Source organism: Siphateles boraxobius, unplaced genomic scaffold (assembly GCF_051911475.1).
Source record: "Siphateles boraxobius isolate OS27281-9 unplaced genomic scaffold, OSU_SipBor_1 7, whole genome shotgun sequence".
NCBI lineage: Eukaryota > Metazoa > Chordata > Actinopteri > Cypriniformes > Leuciscidae > Siphateles > Siphateles boraxobius.
In genome coordinates this window covers 31,745,280-31,766,031 of record NW_027509197.1, presented here as the reverse complement: position 1 = coordinate 31,766,031, position 20,752 = coordinate 31,745,280, and the positions used below count along the sequence as shown (strand labels likewise).

Below are 20,752 nucleotides of genomic sequence, written 5' to 3'. Positions count from 1 at the left end.
TCATAATTTAAACATTTCCTTCAATATTTTTGAATACATTTTTTGTACAAAAACATTTGTTTTTAGGCAGGGTGATTTTGTAATATTCTGTCTTGAACTACAGATGACTGGTGCATTTATAGTAATGTTAATTAATCCGCACTGCCCCTGTTAGATGAACTAGTAATAATAATAATAATAAGAAAAACAAATACTAAGTAACACCTCATTTATGAGCTAATCCTGCATGTTGCACTCACCTTGACCGTGAAAGCGTGCAACAGCACCATCTATGGGTTGATCTGAAGAGTTGCAGAAGAACCGTCACTATGCGTCACTGGTTGCTAAGAGCAACATCGTTCAAAATCACACATTTCATCGGACAGCTCAATCGCTCAAGGTGAACCGTAATGGTCTGTTTCTGAAATAAAACTGATGAAGTTTTGATGGAGAACCCATCCGACCAGAGCAGCGAGAGCGCTGTTCGTGCTGCGTTGACCGCTCAGTCTTTACTGCAGAAATATGACCGCAGGGAACTGCAAGAATTGCTCAGCCTGACCTCCAGTAACTGGCTGCTCAGTGGCGAAGTGCACAACCAGCCTGTGGATGCTCCTCCTGGCATCATCAGACAGATGACGAACATCTTAGCTCCCAACATAATCATTCTGGCTCCCTTTGACGCATGTTTGCCCCTGGATTACAAAGTGGTCCACCAGATTGTGAGGGAGCTGACTGTGGGAATATATGGTTTTAACCAAGTTCCTGTTATCAATCTGGTACCCAACTATGACCAGAGCTCCACGTGCCAATTACCACCAGCATATTACGATACTAAAGTCGGTCAGATTCTAATAAACATAGATTATGCCATAAAGGCTCTCTGGCACGGGAGTTACATTTCTAGAGAAAAACGCATGCGCTTCTCTGAGTTATGGAGATCCATCATGGCCGTTGATTCAGACGGTGTGCCTCAAACTAAGAAAGATGTGCTTGAAGAGTTCCTCAATGCAGGTGAGATATCAATTATTTCAATCCAGAAAAGCCAAAGTATGGTGTGAAAGTAATAATGTCATTTGTAGTCTATCAGTTATAAGCTAAATGAAACTAAAATGGTGACACTTTACAATAAGATTCCGTTTGTAAGTTGATACCACGTCAGGACAGAATGCACTTTAGCAAGAAAAAAAAAATTAATAAGTTGAAACAGCTAATATTTTCAACTTATAGAGAGCAATTCACCACTTATCAAGATTTCAAATAGTGATTTAAAATGGCTTGTGTTTTTAATTTGATTTAACTTAAAAAATTAAAGCAGCTACTGAACTTAAAATTTTAAGTTGAAATAGGTGGAAATGTTAACACGAACTAACAATGAACAATAGTTCTTTAGCATTTATTTATCTTATTGTTAATTTGTTAGTTTATTTTAAACATTTACTAAAACATTTTAAGGTCAAAAGTTGTATTAGTTCATTGATGCTTTCTATGAACATTTGTATTACCTAACATTATCAAAAAAAAGTTAATAAATGTTGTAAAAATATTAGGCTAGTTAATGCATTAGTGTGAATCAATGAGACCTTATTATAAAGTGTTACCACAAAAATTACATGAAATGAAATAAACTAACCTAAATAAAATCAAATATATAAAACGCTAGTTTAGACAAAGTTGTACTTGATGTAAAATAAGTGCAACTAAAACTCAATGAATAAAATCAATAAAAATTAGGCCTGTATAGACATATAAAAAAACACAACAAAATTACTAAAAATAAAAGGAAAATATAAAAACAAAATATAATTAAATTTATATTAAATAATAAAAAATATAATATTAAATATTAATTAATATATTATTAAATATTTGATCATTATATTTTAATAATTCATTGTTGATAAATAATTATAAAATATTATATAGGAAGACTTCAGATGCAAAAAGCTCTAAGTTCATCTGACATTTTTGAGCATTTCTGAGTATTTTTTTTATTTTTATTTTAGTCTTGTCAGTGAACTTTTTTGCAAATATAGCTTTTCAATAACTGACTAATAACCCTTTTAAAATTGCCAAAGGGTTGCCATTAAAATTAAATGACTGAACCGAAACATAGGAGCCTGATAGCAATGCTCAAGAAAAAGAAAAATGTCAGACAGTTTCACGATCCCTGTACTGCCTTGTTTTTGTAGGATTTTTATGTTGAAGTATATTCTTAGCTCCCCATTGTTTCTGTGTTCACTTCCTGTCTTTGGTTCCTGTTTTGCCTTGTCCCTTGTTTGTCACCATAGTTACCCTCATTAGTTCCCATGACATCAATCACCAAGTCACCTGTCCCTCTTCAGCGCCTTGTAAACCAGTCTAGCTATTTAAACATCTGTGCTTCAGTTGTTGTTTGTCAGTAGTTATTGCTGTTTGTGTATTCCTGTCGTTGTTCTCCTGTCTTCTCTTTATGGATTTTACCTTTTTTCCTGGATTATTTTTTGTTTATGTTTATCTAGTAAAACTTTAGCTTGCATCTGGATTCCCTCTCTGCCTCGTCCCTGTTTACACATTACAGACGGGCTTAGAGGTTTTTGCATCTATGGTTTTAAAGCTTAAAACTATAGTTTATAAAAAAACTATAATATATTTATATACAATATATGCATTGCAGTGATACTAAAATAACACTGATTTATCTTATCAGGTTTCATAGACACCTCAGATGATCCATGTTACCAGGACATTTATAAGGAGAACATTGATGTAGACCCAACCTATGAACCCAACAGCGCAGACGAGGAGAATCTCTTCTCACAATACTCAGAGAACATCCTGATCAAGTTGAGCGCCTACCTGACCTCTGTCCGCCAGCACCAAAATCTCCTTGTGTTTGAGGGGAATCACAGCCTGTCTAATGTGGTCCGACTCACTGAGGACAACATTGATCTGGCCACTTACCAGAGGCTACAGAAAAGACTGTCTGACCACATTATTGTGGTGAGAAAGCACCTTGAGAGGAATGCAGAAGTCTCCAGAGACCTCGCCTACCTGAAACTCATCACGTTCCTGGTGCCCTTCCTGATATCTTTGAGGAAAAAGATGTTGATTCCTAATCTGTCTCAAATGCTCCCACCTTTGTCAGGTTTGCATTTTCTTTTGATTGCTATCACTACCATGCCTGATAAATATATCGATGCACTGACATTGGTAAATTAAAACTTTTTTTTATGCTTAAAGATGACAAGTTGAAAACAGAACGAGAGGTTCCGCCACATCTTCTTGGACCAGAATTTGCCTGTAAGCACTTTCGACAAAAGCAAGATCAGTATTTTCACCTTCATGGAGGGATTGAATTTGATGTGGGGACTCCTCCTCTTGATGACATCACTGAGGAAACAAAGGTGAGAGATGAGTCTAGGACAGTTTCCGTTTTAATAAAAATGCAAAGCTTGTAGAATCCAATATAATTTATTTCATTGTTTGTTTGTGAAGTAAAAAAATAAAACATAATAATAATATTTAATTTCATGTAGACAATAGTAAATATAATAATAATAATAATAATTATTGTTATATTTAATTACATATGTGCAATTAAATGTAATAATACATTTAACATTGCATATATTCAATTATATATATCAATAATACAAATAAAATAATACAAATTATATTTAATATTGTCTATATGCAATTAAATATAATAACACATTTATAATATTAATAGAGTTAAATATATTATTATCCCCTTGTAATATAAATGAATTTCTGGATTGTTAGATGAAATAACCATTTAATTTGATAAGAATCAGACATTGATATGAATTTTAGGGTTTTAAATAGATTGTTTACAGAATTAAATTGATATTATATATTTTTTTGTGTGTAGGTGGCTTTCAGAACTCTGCAGACTCAAGCAGCCAATTACCTTTACGAGTTGCTTCGTCAGGACTCTTATAAAACACAGTTTCCAATTCCACTCAGTGAGATTGAAGGGAAAAGGTCAGCACTTCTGTCACAAATTCTATCCCTTAAAACTCATCTTTGATCACCAAAATGATATATTCAAAGTTTTTTTCCTTGAAATTTGTTTTCTTCATGGCTTAAAAATAGCTTGAATGTAACTCTACAGCCTTGACTCGTTAAGTATGCGCGGTTCTATGAATATGCAAATTAGCCCCGCCTCCACTTACTCACACCAGCTCAGAGATCCACTCGTTGACGATCACACATTCACGTGATTGGTTACAAGGTAGTTTGTGACGTCAGAATCACCAGCGATTTCAAACCGTGTTTTTCAGGGTACGTTTACAGGACAACGATGTGCTAAAAATGGAAAAGTTTTTCTTTTGTACAGATGACAACATTATCAAAACAATCCCTGTTCACACGGATCTGTGAAAACGACTAATAATGCTGTATTATTCTTGCCAGACAAGTAGTTGGCGATGTCACTTTGTAAGGAAAGACTACACGCCTGTGCGCATACACATTCTTTTACTACAGTGGACTCGAGCCGAACGCACATATCTATAGACACAAATTACATAATTTATAATTTTTTCATTCTAAGGATGTTAATCTTGATAACGCTGTATTATTACTTTGTCTTCTGGGTAAATTTCATTTTCACAAAGGCTTTGAAAACATATAATTCTTGAGTCTGTTGTAAGGAACCTTTAATTTTTCATGATGACAAAATGTTAAATTGTGTTGCTTTGAGTAATTCTTATAACCGCTTGTGACGATGTCCGTATGTCTCCCTTATTTCTTACTGTTAATATTTATATCCTTTCATTTGCAAAAAAAGCCTATAGACTAAACACATAATACGCATGTGCATGACTTCAGCGTTTTCACAGATTTGCGTTTTTGTTGTTTACATGGAGATGGTAAGGGTGTTGTTTTCAAAAACTTGCACTTTGAAACCCGTTTTCAAAAGTTTGCCCTTTCAAGCCACCAAAACTTAAAATTTGTATGCGTTTTGGCCATTAATTTACACGACAACATCGTTTTGGGTGCCTGAAAACAAAAACTTTTAAAAACAGGTTTCAAAGCGCAAGTTTTTGAAACGGTCTCCCTGTAAACAACAAAAACGTGAATCTCTGAAAACGATGACGTCATGCACGTTACGTGTTCAGTCTATAGTGTTTCATTTGCCATCTTATGGCCTGGCAGCAGAATTCAGCGTTTTTAGTCGTTTTTGCAGATCCATGTGTGAATAGGGATGGCGACAAGGAAAAACTTCTCCGTTTTAAGCATATTGTTGTCGTGTAAACGTACCCAGAGGCACAAAACTGAAACATTATACAAAACCCATCCAAACATATCACAAACTCAGATTATCCCTAACAACAACATTCATGTATATTAATATTTTCAATTATATAAATACCCTGGTTACACTTTATTTTAAAGTGATGTAGTTACATTGTACTTACTCATATGTACTGAGTAATATTAATTAACTACATGTACTTACTATAGAGTTACGGTTAGGGTTTGTTACTTGTAATTATACATCCTTTTCTGTTATTACTACATCAAGTACATGTAGTAACGTGTAACTACATCACCTTAAAATAAAGTGTTACCAAATACTGTACACGCAGAATGTTGCTTTGCATGGCATCTAATTAATTAAAATTTGTGTTTTGCAGCTATAATGTCATCTCCATTGAGTTAGAATCGCTTTATCCCCGACAAAACATGGTTCAGTGGTGGGGGGCTTTAAACGCTTCCATCAAAACACTCAAAGGGAAGAGACTGCCCTTGACGGACATTGAGCTACACGAGCAGTTCAAGAAAACATTTGGTTACACAAAAGCAATAAAGTGCAAGGTGATAAATGACAATCATTTGGTTTCAGAGTACCTACATTTACATACTCTGTATTTAAACATCAAAAATGTGTTTGTAACATGGTATCAGAACGTGGCATTTGGGCTGAAATCAGCAGCAGAGAGAGGACTGTGCGCAGCGTTCCACTCACTAAGTCGCAGGAACCCGGCGTCCCACCTGCATGTTCTTGATGAGCAGGGTCTCTCTCTGCTTCACCACGCTTCAGCCAACAACCAATCACACATCGTCCTTCAGCTCGCTGCAGCAGGAGTCAATCTCAACCAGACACGCAGTGAGAGATTCACCAACACAGGTCAGCGCATTATCAGTCTCTATTCATGTGCAGCTGGATTTAAAGGCCTTTAGAAGCTTATAGACATTTCATCATATTCTTACAGTACGTCATTTTTATTGGCAGGTAAACCAGGTGTTGGAGGTCCATTCATAGAAGGAGCGGGTAAGGGTCTTATAATGGAAACTCCTGATAGAAAAAATCTATGACCAATGCAACCAATACTACTACTACTACTAATGATAATAATTTTGTAAAATATATAAAATATACATTTTATATAAAAATGTATTAAGTGACATTTATAAATATAAAGCTCATTTCTATAGGCATAACAGATGCAACCAATGATGCCAAACCTGACACAACACATCTAAAAATGCCATCTTTAATAATAATATTTATTATTCAATTATTATTAATAAAATATATTAATGTTGATAATTTATTCATACAAATGTAATAATACAAATTATTATTAGTATCAAAGCTCTCATATCCTAAAAGAGAAATAAATGTAACCAATGGCAACCAATAATAATAATAATAATATCAACAACAACAATAATAAAATCAAAACAGATGTAACCAATGTTGTTTCTTTATTGTTATTCCCCTTTTAGGGCTCACACCAATAATAATAATATAAAAAATAATAATGTATTATTATTATAATACATTATTAATGGTCCCATTTAGACATTCTCTTGACTATAAGTAACGTTTCAACTACTGTACATGTTAACTACCAGTCATTATAGTATTAGTTGACTAGCCAACTCTTTATTTTGATGGTCCTCCAACAGTATTATCAACAATATTCTACTGACTATAAGTAACTTTGCAAGAGCATGTCAGCTTACTTCACTAACCCAAGCTCTAACCCTACCGGTCTACTAATACGCTAATGAGAGTTAGTTGACATGTAATGAGAGCTAGTTGACATGTAGGTGCGACTTTACTTATAGTCAACAGAATATTTAAGGGACCATCAAAATAAATTGTAACCAATTTATTTATTAAGTGACCGCGTAAAATCACTCCAAAAAGCTAAAACCTTGCATTATGTGTTTAAAGATGCCATTGATAACTTTCCCCCCTTCTTTTAGGGCTCACACCAATGCACCTCGCTGCACAATGTGGCTCCCTTGAATCCTTAAACTGTCTTCTAGCACTGCGAGCGGACTATAAACTTGTGGATAAGAGAGGCTGGATGGCTATTCATTTTGCAGCCTTCTATGGCCAGGTGGCGTGTATTCAAGCACTATGCAGGAAAGACCCTACGTTATTGGAGATGAAGACCCCTGCTGAGTATGTGATATATTTTAGCAATAGATTAACTGTAAAAATATAATATATATTTGAATGTATATGCGCTGCTTTTCAAAAGTTTGGGGTCGGTAAGATTTTTTATGTTTTTGAAAGAAGTCTCACCAGGCTGATTTATTGATCAACAATACAGTAAAAACAGTAATATTGTGAAATAATATTACAAATAACAATAACTGTTTTCTATTTGAATATGTTTTAAAATGTAATTTATTCCTGTGATCAAAGCTGAATTTTACGCATCATTACTCCAGTCTTCAGTGTCACATGATCCTTCAGAAATCATTCTAATATTCTGATTTGCTGCTCAAGAAATATTTCTTATTATTATCAATGTTTAAAACAAATGTGCTTATTAATATTTTTTGTAGAAACCGTGATACGCTTCTTTTCAGGATTACTTTATAAATAGAAAGTTCAAAAGAACAGCATTTATTTAAAATAGAAATCACTTTTGATCAATTGAATGCATCCTTGCTGAATAAAGGAATTATTTTCTTTCAATCTCACTGACAACAAACTATTGAACAGAAGTGTATGAATGTATTTAATAGGGTTTCTTTCATCATAATAATCAGAAACACTGTTATTTTTTAGAGATGTACACTGATGGGTATTTTACAGGTATGGTAGTTCACCACTCTTATTGTCAGCGACCTCTGGTTCAGTGGAAGCTCTGGACGTCCTGTTGTCCACTGGGGCAAACTGGAGAGAGGAAGACAGCAAGGGCAATAACACTGTCCACCTGGCAGCACTTTACTTTCACACAGATGTCCTTAGACACCTCATTCAGCTGAACTTGGATGGGCTTCCTGTGTGGAAGATTCTTGTCGGTATGATACGGTCGCAGATTTAAAATGTGTCATGAAACGAAAGTTTCTATTGTCTTTCTTCCCTATTATGACGTATATCCGAGTGAAACGGCTTCTCGAACTTTTAGATGAGTGGCAAATAATTTATTTAAATCAATAAGTAATTTTTTTTTTTTTTAAATTTGCAATTGTGGTAATGATTTGCCTGATCTCTCTCTTTTTTCCGGCAGAAATGATCCTGAGTGAGGACACCAGGCGTTTGGAGATGGCCCTCAGGTGTCTTGAGGCTCTTTGTGTAAACACTGAGTCCTCCTGTGAGGAAATAATGGAAGCAGGTCAAAGATATATACTTGATAATCAAGTTAATTATTAGTAGGTTATGGCCCCAAAATGGGTCATGTGTCTGTTCTGACTAGGGGTGTAACAATAATTCATGTCTCAATATATTGCAATACAAAAAATGCAACATGTATTGTGGAAAGCACAATATGTATAGTTTACCCAAAATGAAAGTTTTAATTTGGCATCAGATATGGCAATAGTGCTTTAAATAGGGTAAAACCAGAAGGTCATACATTTCAGCTACCATGTTTATTAATTATTATTAATAAATTAAAAATGAAATACATTATTATATATTAAATTATAAAATACAATTTTTAAAACTTTTTTGGGTTTTAAATGCATGTAGTCGGGGACAGAGTGCAAGCATATTAGTCTGACATAATTCTGTATTTGTAGCTAAGCAGAACAATGAATATTTCTATTTAGTGTCACCTTTGCCAAGGTGGCATTTGGGCCAAGTCCAAGTCCATTCCTGTTGTAACATCAAATGTAGCATTTTAATAAACAGTTCTTTTAGTTAATTGTTTACCATTCGCATTAGAATTACTAATAAAAAAAAATACCATTTTATATCTATTTTGGCTTTGTTCAAAATATCATGATAGATGACATTAATGTATTGTTACACCCCTAGTTCCGACAGCAGGAAAACAATAGCTCAATAAATGCATTTCTCATATTCACCAACCTAACACAATATGTTAAGCTCTTTTTTTACCTTTGTAAGATAAACAATATTGGAACTGTTGAGTTGCAGCTTGTAAAAAAATCTGGGTTCTGAGCGAAACCAGTTGAGAGCCACTGGGCTAGAAGATTGGAAAAAGTTAAGGCCAATTCACACTGCGCCGACAGACACCAACCAACGGCAACAGTCGGCACTTGGTTGAACGTGTTGAATTGGTATTTGTCGGGACATGGAATGTCTGAGAAGTGACGTACTGTAATCTGGCGATTGTTCTCTATTGGTGCAGTGTGAATTGGCCTTTAGAAGATTGCATTATATTTCTGCCTAATGATAGTCACTGCACTGCAGGAGGTATTCCAGTGCTGGTGGGCCTCCTTGGTTCGGACAGACAGGTTGTGCAGTGTATGGCTACAGCTGTGCTGTGTCATATGTCAGAGAATGCAAAAGTCTGTGAAGGTCTGGTGGATCATGGTGCCGTGCCGGTGGTGATCAAGCTTCTCGGAGGCCATCAGCCTGAGCTGCACTCTCGCTGTGCTGTTATACTAGCCGATCTGGCGGGACACAGCGAACAGCAGCAAAGCCTCATCGCTCAGCTGGTGAGCCAAGATACTTTTTATGCTTTCTGTTCACATCTAAAGTTCCTAACCTTACACGCTGCATGGTGGTGAAAAGTTTGGAATAATAAAGATTTTTTAATGTTTTTGAAGTCTCTGCTCACCTGAATTCAGTGTCACATGATCCTTCAGAAAACATTCTAATGTGCTGATTTGGTGCTCAAGAAACAATTCTTATTATTATAATGTTGAAAACTGTTGTCCTGCTTATATTTTTGTGGAAACAGTGATAGTCTACCATTTAAGGTTTTGGCTAAGTAAGTTGGTATTTATTAAAAGTAAATAAATTAATACTTTTATTCAACAAGGATGCATTCAATTATGACAGTAAAGACATTTATTATGTTACAAAAGATTTCTATTTTAAATAAATGCTGTTCTATTTTTGAACTTATTTTATTCATCAAAGAATCATGAAAAACGGTCAGTTTTCACAAAAATATTAAGCAGCAAAAACGGTTTTCAACATTGATAATTATAAGAACCATTATTAATAAATGAGCATTTTAAGCACCAAATCAGCATATTAGATCTGCAATCAGATCAGTGATTAGAATTATTTCTAAAGGATCATGTGACACTGAAGACTGGAGTAATGATGCTGAAAATTCAGCTTTGCATTCACAGGAATAAATTACATTTTAAAATATATCCAAATAGAAATCAGTTATTTTAAAATGTAATAATATTTAACAATATTACTGTTTTTACTGTATTTTCGTTCAAATAAATTCAGCCTTCGTGAGTAGAAGAGACTTCTGTCAAAAAAAATAAATAATCGTAATTATTCCAAAGATTTCACCATCAGTGTAAAGGCCTGTTCACACCAAGAACGATAACTATAAAGATAACTATATTAGCCTCGAGTGGACAATATTGTTCTGTTTATTCTAAGCTTGCACTTGTCTGTCACTTTAAATGTTCGAGCTCGGTGCAGCAGGATGGATTCTAATTGGCTGTCAATGTTTTTATCGTTCATCAGCTGGATAAAATCGTTCTGAAAGTGGTGTGAACTCTGCTATTCTATATTGAGAACGATTTTTAGAACTATCTTTATCGTTATCTTTATAGTCATCGTCCTTGGTGTGAACGTGCTTAAAGCTTATTTTTTTGTTTGTTTTTAAACAAATACTCATTTTTTGTGCAGGGTGGGGTGACCCTATTAGTGAATCTCCTGACCTCTGACCTCCAAAATGTGCTAGTAAATGCTGTCAGGTGCATACGTACACTATGTGTCAGAAGCCCATGCAACCAAACTGCTGTTGCACACGCTGGAGGAGTTCCACATCTCGTTGAATTCCTGTCTGTGAATTGTGGTACTGTTTACCTTCTGGAAAATAAGAACAAATGTCTGTTTTTAAAATGATAGATCACTCAAAAATGGAAATCCTGTCATGTTGTTCCAAACCTTTATGCTGTTGTTGTTTTTCTGTGGAACACAAAAGGAGAAACTCTGAAATCAATTGCCTTCAGATTAAACGTATGTGTTTTTCTGACAGAAGCACTCAAGGAAGAGGCTTGCTTGGCCCTTGCAGAGCTGGCTCGGGGTCACAGGGAGAACCAGGAGCTCATATGTGAGATGGGAGCGGTCGGTGCCCTGGTGCAAGCCCTGCGAGAGAGGAAGATATCTGTTCAGGTCAAGGCGGCCACAGCGCTTGAAGCTATAGCCAGTCACAATCCTGACATACAGCAGTGCTTCCTCGGGCAATCGGCTGATAACTATCTTTTACAACTTTTAAAGGTAATGTAATTGCAGCTTTAGCACACTATTCAAACCTCTATTCCACAATGTTGCCTCTGGGTAACTAAGCCAGTTCTTCACTTTTCAGGCACATCAATAAAACATTGCAGGGATGCAGGGATGACTTAGAATAAATCAATATAAAGCTGTTTTTAGTTTTGTTTTTTGCACTTAAAAAAAAAAAGTTTTTGGAATGGTGCATTTTTCCCCCTGAATTACATCCATTAGTGCCTGAACTACTTAGAGTCACATAAATTATTCAGTGAAGAATTATGATGAATTGCTTTAAATTTTTTGTTACTTTTGCTACAGAACTTAGCCATTACAGACCATACTGTGCATATTTTTTAAGCACTTTTTAAACACTATTTTAGTAAATTATCTTATTTGATTTAGTGATTATTAATGTTTTAGTTAGAATATGGAGCTCATATTTGAGAAGGAAAAAAACGCCTTAATTCTCTTTTTCAGAAAACTGATTGAGCAAAAATATGAAATTTGGTGATTTTTTTTACTTTATTTACACATGTGGTCAAAAAGTAAGAGGAAATTTAGCTACCTTGTAATGCAAATCAATGAGATCCTTATAATCGTATGGCAGACTAGACCACATACATGAAATGCATATTAATATCAGTTGTCACTCTATATCTCCCAATAATATGTCTTAGTAAGATGATATTTAAATGCTTAGTTTTATTATCAAAGCTCTGTAGTTTTTATTGTGGGGGCAACACACATACAATCCAAAAAGCAATCCAATACAATGATGATTGACAGATGTACAAATAAACATTCCTCAAAGGCTGATGTTTGATACTCACATTTTAACATGACTTTTCCTAAAAAAAAATTATGTATGGAAAATCAAGTAAACCCAAGTTGCTTGACTCCAATAGGTGTTCATCATAAATCTTTTTTAAAGTTATTCTCACATTTACATCATAAAAATCAATAAAGGACATTTTCAAAAATTGTACCAAAAGCCCATTTACTTGCTAAAAAAGTATAACCTATCAATCATACGACAGAAGGCATGTAGTGTGCATATCAAATATGACACAAGAGAGTTTATAGGGTTAAATGTGCTAAATTTAGTACAGAAAGGACAGATTTTTTTTTAAAATTACCTGTAGGGTTCTAGATAACTTACATTTACTAATTTAGTAGATGATTTTATCCAAAGTGACATACAAAAGCAATTGGTCAAGAAGCCAACAATATTCGTAAAATGCTTAAATGACACAGTCCGGTTCTCGTACTGCATAAAGCTGCAAGTCAACCCTTGGCACAGTAAACTCTTTCTGACCTTCACCCTGTGTTCAGGTGTTCCAGCTGGACGTGCGGGAACAGGGTGCAACGTCTCTGTGGGCCCTGGCAGGACAAACTCTGAAGCAACAGAAACTCATGGCAGAGAAGATGGGCTACCCTGTCATCCTTGACCTTCTTCTGTCCTCTTCAGACAAAATGCAATACGTGGGTAAGGCCAGATACAAATCGGTCTCATTATACACCGTCCCAAAAGACATCACCCAGTTCCATCCAACCAATCAGTCACCCATGAATGCAAGTAACACTCTTGCTGCAAAGCTGTCGTCCAGAAAGAAGAAGCACCAAATGCAATAAAAACAGCTTCCCATTGACTACGTGTTGACAGGCACTGGATAAACTGAGCAGATTGACTGCCTAAACTTCTCCCTTTCACTGACAGAACAGGTCCGGTCCAGCAAGTACGCGGCCAGCATTCCCCTGTCTTGAGACAGCACCGGTCTGTTAGGCTCATAAGACAGGAAGGCATGCAAGTGGAATGTCATTCCCCCAGTGGGTTTCTCCATAAACATTGCTTACAAGAGTGGCTCCGTCTCTTGTATTGCTATTAGTGTTAAGCTATGACCCAATTACAGGCTGTGATTCCAAAGCAACGCTATATTCCAAAAGTGCTTCAGTCAGGTGTCTGGATCGGGTCTCCTCTGGATCGTCTGTTAAAACATTTTGTCAGACAGATGTTCCCTAAAAATCTTTTTCAGACAGAACTGTCCGCACCTTCATATCGTTACACATTTGAAAAAATGTTCAACCCCCCGGAGAACGTTATCTGCACGTATCTCGCTGTTTCACAGGGTGCCGAGCAGCGATAGCGCTTTTCCGAGATAGTCGTACCCATCAGGAAGGCTTTTGCAGGGAGAAAGGGGTGCCGCCTTTGGTTCGTTTGCTTCGAGGGTCCCGAACAACACAGAAGACCCTGCTCAGTGTCATCAAAGCCTTGGGTTGTTTGTGCATTGGTAATATCTCACACTTCTTCTTCCAGGTTTTTTGGTATACATGGCTTGGTTATAGCGCAAATGATAAGATGTTTGTTTTGTGGTTGCAGGAGTGGTCCTCACTACTAATAAAAACAGTCAAAAGATTATTTACAGAGAAAAAGCCATTCCTATATTATTAGAGCTTTTAAAATCCCATGAATCCCCTGAGGTCAAGGTAAGAATTCATTTCAAAATCTTTTTTTTTTTTTTATACCCATCACCCTAAACAAGAAGAGACATCATTGTGTTTTGAAATCCCATTAGGTACAAGTGGCTCAGACTCTTGCTTGTGTGCTGATGGGGAACCAAAAACTTCAAAGGGGATTTTGGGAACAAGAGGACTTCTCTTATGAAATTGTTCTGGAGCTCCTGAGGGCTGAAAACAAAGTAATTTATACCACTTTAAACTTAGTTTAAAATATTCCATATTGCTTGTTCGATGCCACTGATATACTAAATGTATTTGTCTAAATTAACTGCTTAATAAGTCATTTATTTTAGAACATATGTCTGGATGCCGGACATGCACTATCTTTGTTTGCATACAACAACAAAGCACAACAGAAGGCAATTCGACAAATGGGAGGAATTCCAATGAAGACATATGAAACTTTTTTGAATTCTGACAATGAGACAGAAAGAGCAAAAGCTGCATTTCAGGTAGTCAGAAGATTGTGAATTTATACGCAATATTCAGTATATACTAAATTAATAACGTATTGTAGGCATTTTAATTAAAAAGTATACATTTTACATCACTTTTTTTTTTCAAACTCCAAAAAATGTGATTTCAGAATTAATGTGATTTCAGACATTCTATTGTATGTTCTCAACAAAATATTTAAATAGAACATTAACAGATTTATGCTTTCAATGAACACCTGCTAAGGGCTGGAAAAACAGGTAGTTAAATATACATCTTATGTTTGACAGATAGTTGTGTTAGCCAGAGTAATTGGTGGGTCAGATGAAGTGACTTTGACTGCAAGGGGAGTCACTGAACTTGTTGAATTACTGCAGTCTGACCAATCCACCACTGTGGTCATTGCAGGTGAGAGGACCTGCTTATAAAAATAATGCAAACATGAAGTGTTAATGTACACCACTGTTCAAAAGTTTGGGGTCGTTAAGATTAAAAAAAAAAATAATACTGAAAAAATATTTATAACATTGCTAAAAATAGGAAATGTTTCTTGAGCAGCAAATGAGCATATTACAATGATTTCTGAAATACAATGATATTACTGTTTCTGCTGCATTTCTGATCAAATAAATGCAGCTTTGGTGAGCATTATAGACTTCTTTCAAAGGCATTTAAAAAGAAACTCAAACCCCAAAATTTTGAACAAAGTGTATCAGGGTTCCTCAAATCCAGTCCTGGAGGGCCGCTACCCTGCAGAGTTTAGTTCAAACCCTGATCCACCTCACCTATGGCTGAAACCAAAATCACCCCCTATACCCTCAAATAGGGCATTATTTTAGGGGACAGCCATTTGTATTGGTGTCCGAAACCATTGTGAAAATTATCGAGTACATATTAATGCTGTCCCACATTGCACCGTAATAACGAGTGTACACCCCAACAGCTAACTGAATTCGCTCACTCGTTTTCATTCACCTCTTCAAGTGAATTGTATTAGTGGACTAATGTAGGGAATATTGATTGAGGGTTTAGTGGGCGATTTCAGATTCAGCCTGTGATTTTCTAGTGATCCTGAAGACCTTGATTAGCTTGCTCAGGTGTGCTGCTAAACCTGGCAGGGAATTGGCCCTCCAGGGCAAGATTTGACGAACATTAGTGGTGTATATCAATAAAATGAGAAAATAATTTTGTGTAACGTTCCATCTTGTATTAATCCAGCACAACTACTTACTAGTCTGGCTCACACGAGAGCAGGTATTACTGATGCGATTGTCACCATGGGTGCTATAGAGCATCTCTCTGCTCATCTCTACTCAGAAGATGGAGAGGTAGATAGTGTTTCATTAGCTTATGTAAATTCAGTGCTTCCCAATCTATAAAAATACTATAAGTGCCTAAAATTGCATTCATGGGATTTTAAAACTAAAATAATACACTTTCTTCCAACCTACATTTTAGGTTCGAACAGCTTGTGCAAGTGCTCTGGGCTACCTGACCTCTAATCGCTTTGCTCATCGACAGCTTCTGGCAAAATGTAGAAAAAACCCTCACATATATGACCTCCTAAAGAAGAATCTAGCACAAGATGCCAGAATATCACAATTCTTTACAGAAGAGTTTGAAAGACAGAGAAGAATAGGGTTTCCATCCCTCAGGTGCTTTACATTTATACAGGAAGTCACTGAATATGAGGCCTTTGATAATTCACAAGCATAATTTGTTTTCTCCATTGCAGTTTGGAGATAAACGGCGGCCCTCCTGTGCCTCACCGTGATAATAAAGGTATTTCAATTGACTTGTGTATGATGCTGGCTAAAGCAAAGAGGAATATATCTCACATACAGCTGTTTGCGCTATACCACTTCTCACCAGGACTGTCAAAGAGACTGAATGCTAGGTCTAGTCAGTCAGCAGTTGGGGAGAGAGAAACACCAGCTCCTTTGCCGCACCGTATAAGACAGAGGGCCAGAACTGCAAACCCCAGAGTCAGAACGGGACAGGGGTCCTGCCACAGTTGAGGTTAAATGAAAAGCTCTGAACTGGCACATCAAATGCACACCAAAAGGTGATGGAAGAGAAATAACGTCAAAAGCTTTGAACAAAAAGCATATGCAAAACAGAAACATTTATGTTTCTTTAAATAAACGGTCATTTATTAATAAGATGCAAATTCCCTTACAACACAACGTCAAGAGTTTATCCTGAGTTTTAATGGTGGAACTTTGATTGCAGCATCTTTAACTTCTGAAGTGATGTCTAATCCAAGTGGTGCCCTAAAAAAGAATTAAAAAAAATTATTGTACAATAATTATAAAATGATATAAATATATTTATAATGCACATACTTTTTTAAATCTGTATTTCATTTAAAATGTACAATATCAGGAGATTAATTTGAGTGAAAGTTTAAATTCATCTTTTTATATGTATAGTCTTTTAAAACAATTTTATAAATTCTTAGAACATAATATATAGTATGGCAAAATGCCAAAAAAGCAGATTGCGCAAAACCTTTTAAGTAAAAAAAAATTCTGCAATTTAATATTTTTAAGAAAAATATGATATTTAATGGGAAATAATATAAAGTGATATTTTATCCAAGAGGGCATACCATTATAGAATGGACCCAGGTGGTTAAAAAATAGGCAGAGCAAGTTACTACATTTTGATTAAAGGTGAAAGTTGTTGGTTTTTTTTACTTGGAAATTACATGAACTGTTAAATCATGCACAGTTAGACCAGAAACATGCATTAAAACATAAATGGGTACAATTTAGTAACTAACAAAGCAAATGCAATTTTAACTTACTTGGGTTCATATTTGACCTCTTCAGTATGGGACATGATCCCCTTTCCTTGCTTTAGTCTCTCTATGCCATTCCTACGAACAAAAGAGTGTCTTATGCATGTAATAGAGGCTGTAAGGCGATGTGCAAAAATGTTATCACCTTACCATGCAACCATGACTCCATTATCAGTACAAAGCTTTGACGGAGGGCACAGTAAATGCAATCCTGTGGCATCTGTGACGATTTTCAGAGTCTGTCTGATGTATTCATTACTTGCTACTCCTCCTGAAACAACCTATAGAGGTGCACCAGATGAAGAGGTTTTTTTTTACCAAATGTTAATTCACCACAAGCATTTATTGGTTGAAGTTTTTTAAAATTATAAAATGGTCAAGCAAAGATAGTTAATTTTAAAGAGGACATATTATGCTTTTTTACATTTTAAACATTCTTTAGTGTGTAATGTTGCTGTTTGAGCATGAAACAGGTCGGCAAAGTTACAAAGCACAAAGTCCACTCAAAATGGAGTTATTCCATATCAGTAAGCACTGTTTCTGAACTCCCCGAAACACCTCGATTGTAGTCGTGTTTTCTTTCGGGAACGTTCACTTCATAATATTCATACATTAAGGCATATGCCAAAAGAAAAGAAAGTGTGAGGCCTAGTTGAATTGCATTATTAATGTGTTGAAACTTGCTGTTATGGTAAGTGGCGCGACTTTCCAAAACATGCTTGAAGTAGTTAACACATAACACACTGGTCCAGCGGACCAATCAGAGTACAATGCACTTTCCGGAAGGAGGGGCTTCATAGAGACTGTAACTAAACAGAGCGTTACTAACAGACTGGGAAGAAGGGTGCTGCAACAATGTAAGGTATGTGAAAAATCTAAGCATGAATGCCTATTCTAGTAAAACCCCAAAACAAAGCCAAGACTTTGTAAAAGGGCATAATATGGCCTCTTTAATATGAAATGCAACAACCCAGTCCTGAGGCTCTGTGAACTTACCAGAGTTGGATTGTGCTGTGGTAGAAGACCTTTGGACTTACAGAACAAAATGGCACGATGTGTTCGTTTGGCTATATGAGATGCAACGGTGTGTTGTGAGGCAGCGGCGATGTCTTTAACACATGATAATAACTGTCCTGTTTCAACACCTGAGGACACATACAACTGTCTTACAGTCAATACAATACTGATTATTATCAACACTGAGTTCTAGAAATTTTAATAATTGTATTGCATCTCATCTCCAATCAAATAAAATAGTTTACAATATTTGTGTGTGCTATATATATAAATATATATATATATATATATATAGACATGCAGAGTTGCTGCCTATATAGGGTCACTTATAAGCTGCTGTTGCAGTCGGAAAGCTGTCTATGAAAGCAGTAAGCAGCTCACTAGGTTTCGGAAAATAACCTGTTCTATTGTTTAAAATGAACAAATAAAGTACCTTCTTCTTTCTCTTTTTTCTTTATTGCCATTGTCACCTGGTTTCGCAAACCAGCAAAAGAGAAGTTGCAGTCGTAGATCTGCCCCATTGGCGTCTTGAAGTGGAATGCACGCCGATCCCCCTCTTTTGCCAGAAGCTCTATGGCTTGTCCACCACTCAAAGTCAAACACTCTGGGTGATTCCTAAGAGAAAGACTTCTAGCAATCTATCATTGAAAGAAAAGATAAACAGTTTATATGACAAACATCATACAGTTTTCCTTGTATTTGAATATTAAGTGATATCCCAATACCTTATCTAAAGAGTCACCAGCTGCTACATCCAATGTTTGCCCCAGAAGAAGAAACTCATCAATTCCTTTGGCCAGTGCAAGAAGAGTATGACCCCCAGAGACAAGGAGCACGAGAAAAGGGAAGTCTACAGGGTGAAGCATTCTTACAGTAAGGGCATGGGCCTCCATATGGTGTATAGGGATGAACGGCTTTTCATGTAGTCTCACAAACTTCAGACTGAAATCCAAGCCGATCCCGAGGCTGAGGGAGAGACCAGGCTTTACCGTTGTGGCCACAGCTGTGAGTTCATTAGGTTCAATGCCACTTCTGTCTAAGGCTTCCTGGACAACTCTACAGATGTTTTCTCTGTGTAGGCGTTGGGCCACAGGTGGGATAATTCCACCCGCACTGTAAGATAACAAATAAAAAAAGAGGACACAACAATACAGCAGTATTTACATCATGTTTATACGGTTTCAAATTTTAAAGTGTGTATAAAAATATAAAGCAAATCGTATATATTTTAGGTATATTTCAATCCCTCTTTAGCTTTTTTTTTTAGTTCACATAGTCCTAACCTGAAAATGACCTGACATTTATGAAAAAAACATTTATAAAAGCAAAAGTAAATTGACGTTTTGCTTTACACACACAGACACACACACACACACAGACACACACACACACACACACACACACACACACACACACACACACACACACACACACACACACACCAAAATGTCAATATACATATATATATATATATATATATAAATATATATATATACCAGTATTCAACAAGTAGACGAATGTTCAAGCTGTTATTTTCAGTGAATCACGACTAAAAAACCTAAACTTAAAGTGAAATAAAATTTTCACTACTAAAATGACAAAAAAACTCAAATTGAAATAAGAATAAATTAAATCTTAATAAAAACAAATAAAAAAAACAACCAAAACTAAAAATGACAAAAACATTCAACAAAATTACTAAAGCTTGAACTAAAATTAAAATGAAAACTGTAAATATAAAAATAAAAGGCAACTCCAAAAATATGAATAAATCCTAAAGTAGTATATAAATAATACTAAAATAACACTGCTTGTAGTATATTGCAAAAGTCATATGGAGTTGTATGATGTTTTTGTACTTTTTGAAGCTAGGAACATTGTAATGGTGAATAAATAACTACATTTTTTGATTGAACTGCTCCTTTAAGATATTGAATCGAGAGATTAGTTATTTATGAATGAAGTTAGTGGTTATACATACTCCAGGTGTGTCTGTTTCTGAGAATGCAGAGATTCCCCCAAAATGATTCCAGTGTCGTCCAGCACAGCCGCCCCTGTCTCATCGCAACTCGTCTCAATCCCCAAAACTAATCTAGGGCGCACTGCAGTGAAGGCTCTTATAGATGTGCTGTGTTTGATCCAGCAACGAACAGGGCCATTCAAAACACACGGAAACATTCTGTTAACACTGACAATTCACTGTCATTAACACTGGTCGCTTTAACTGGACAACATTCTAAAAGATCAAATACATTTCAACAATGCAAGCAAATCAAAAACACTTCTAAACTTGTAAAAATCCATTCATGACCCTGTATGAAACGAGACGTTACATATAAATATGTCCTACTCACAACACGCGAAGT

At 35.8% G+C, this 20,752-nt stretch overlaps 2 protein-coding genes across 2 annotated transcripts; one reads left to right on the top strand and one right to left on the bottom strand.

Moving 5' to 3' along the window:
- The first annotated feature begins 265 nt into the window (after positions 1-265).
- On the top strand, positions 266-16,725 carry ankar (ankyrin and armadillo repeat containing). The gene is made up of 23 exons (XM_077216402.1): positions 266-990; positions 2,666-3,103; positions 3,199-3,362; positions 3,851-3,963; positions 5,622-5,802; positions 5,893-6,115; positions 6,221-6,259; positions 7,204-7,405; positions 8,048-8,256; positions 8,466-8,570; positions 9,614-9,861; positions 11,027-11,195; positions 11,379-11,620; positions 12,947-13,100; positions 13,741-13,902; positions 13,992-14,098; positions 14,188-14,310; positions 14,425-14,583; positions 14,857-14,974; positions 15,785-15,894; positions 16,025-16,221; positions 16,302-16,348; positions 16,439-16,725. Exons 1-23 carry the CDS (start codon positions 426-428, stop codon positions 16,582-16,584), a joined length of 4,221 nt encoding a protein of 1,406 aa, XP_077072517.1. The 5' UTR covers positions 266-425; the 3' UTR covers positions 16,585-16,725.
- Positions 16,692-20,738, bottom strand: osgepl1 (O-sialoglycoprotein endopeptidase-like 1). The gene is made up of 7 exons (XM_077216403.1): positions 20,368-20,738; positions 19,112-19,499; positions 18,820-19,024; positions 18,366-18,514; positions 17,520-17,650; positions 17,376-17,447; positions 16,692-16,839 (listed from the first exon to the last, which is right to left on the bottom strand). Exons 1-7 carry the CDS (start codon positions 20,562-20,564, stop codon positions 16,755-16,757), a joined length of 1,227 nt encoding a protein of 408 aa, XP_077072518.1. The 5' UTR covers positions 20,565-20,738; the 3' UTR covers positions 16,692-16,754.
- Positions 20,739-20,752: the final 14 nt, after the last annotated feature.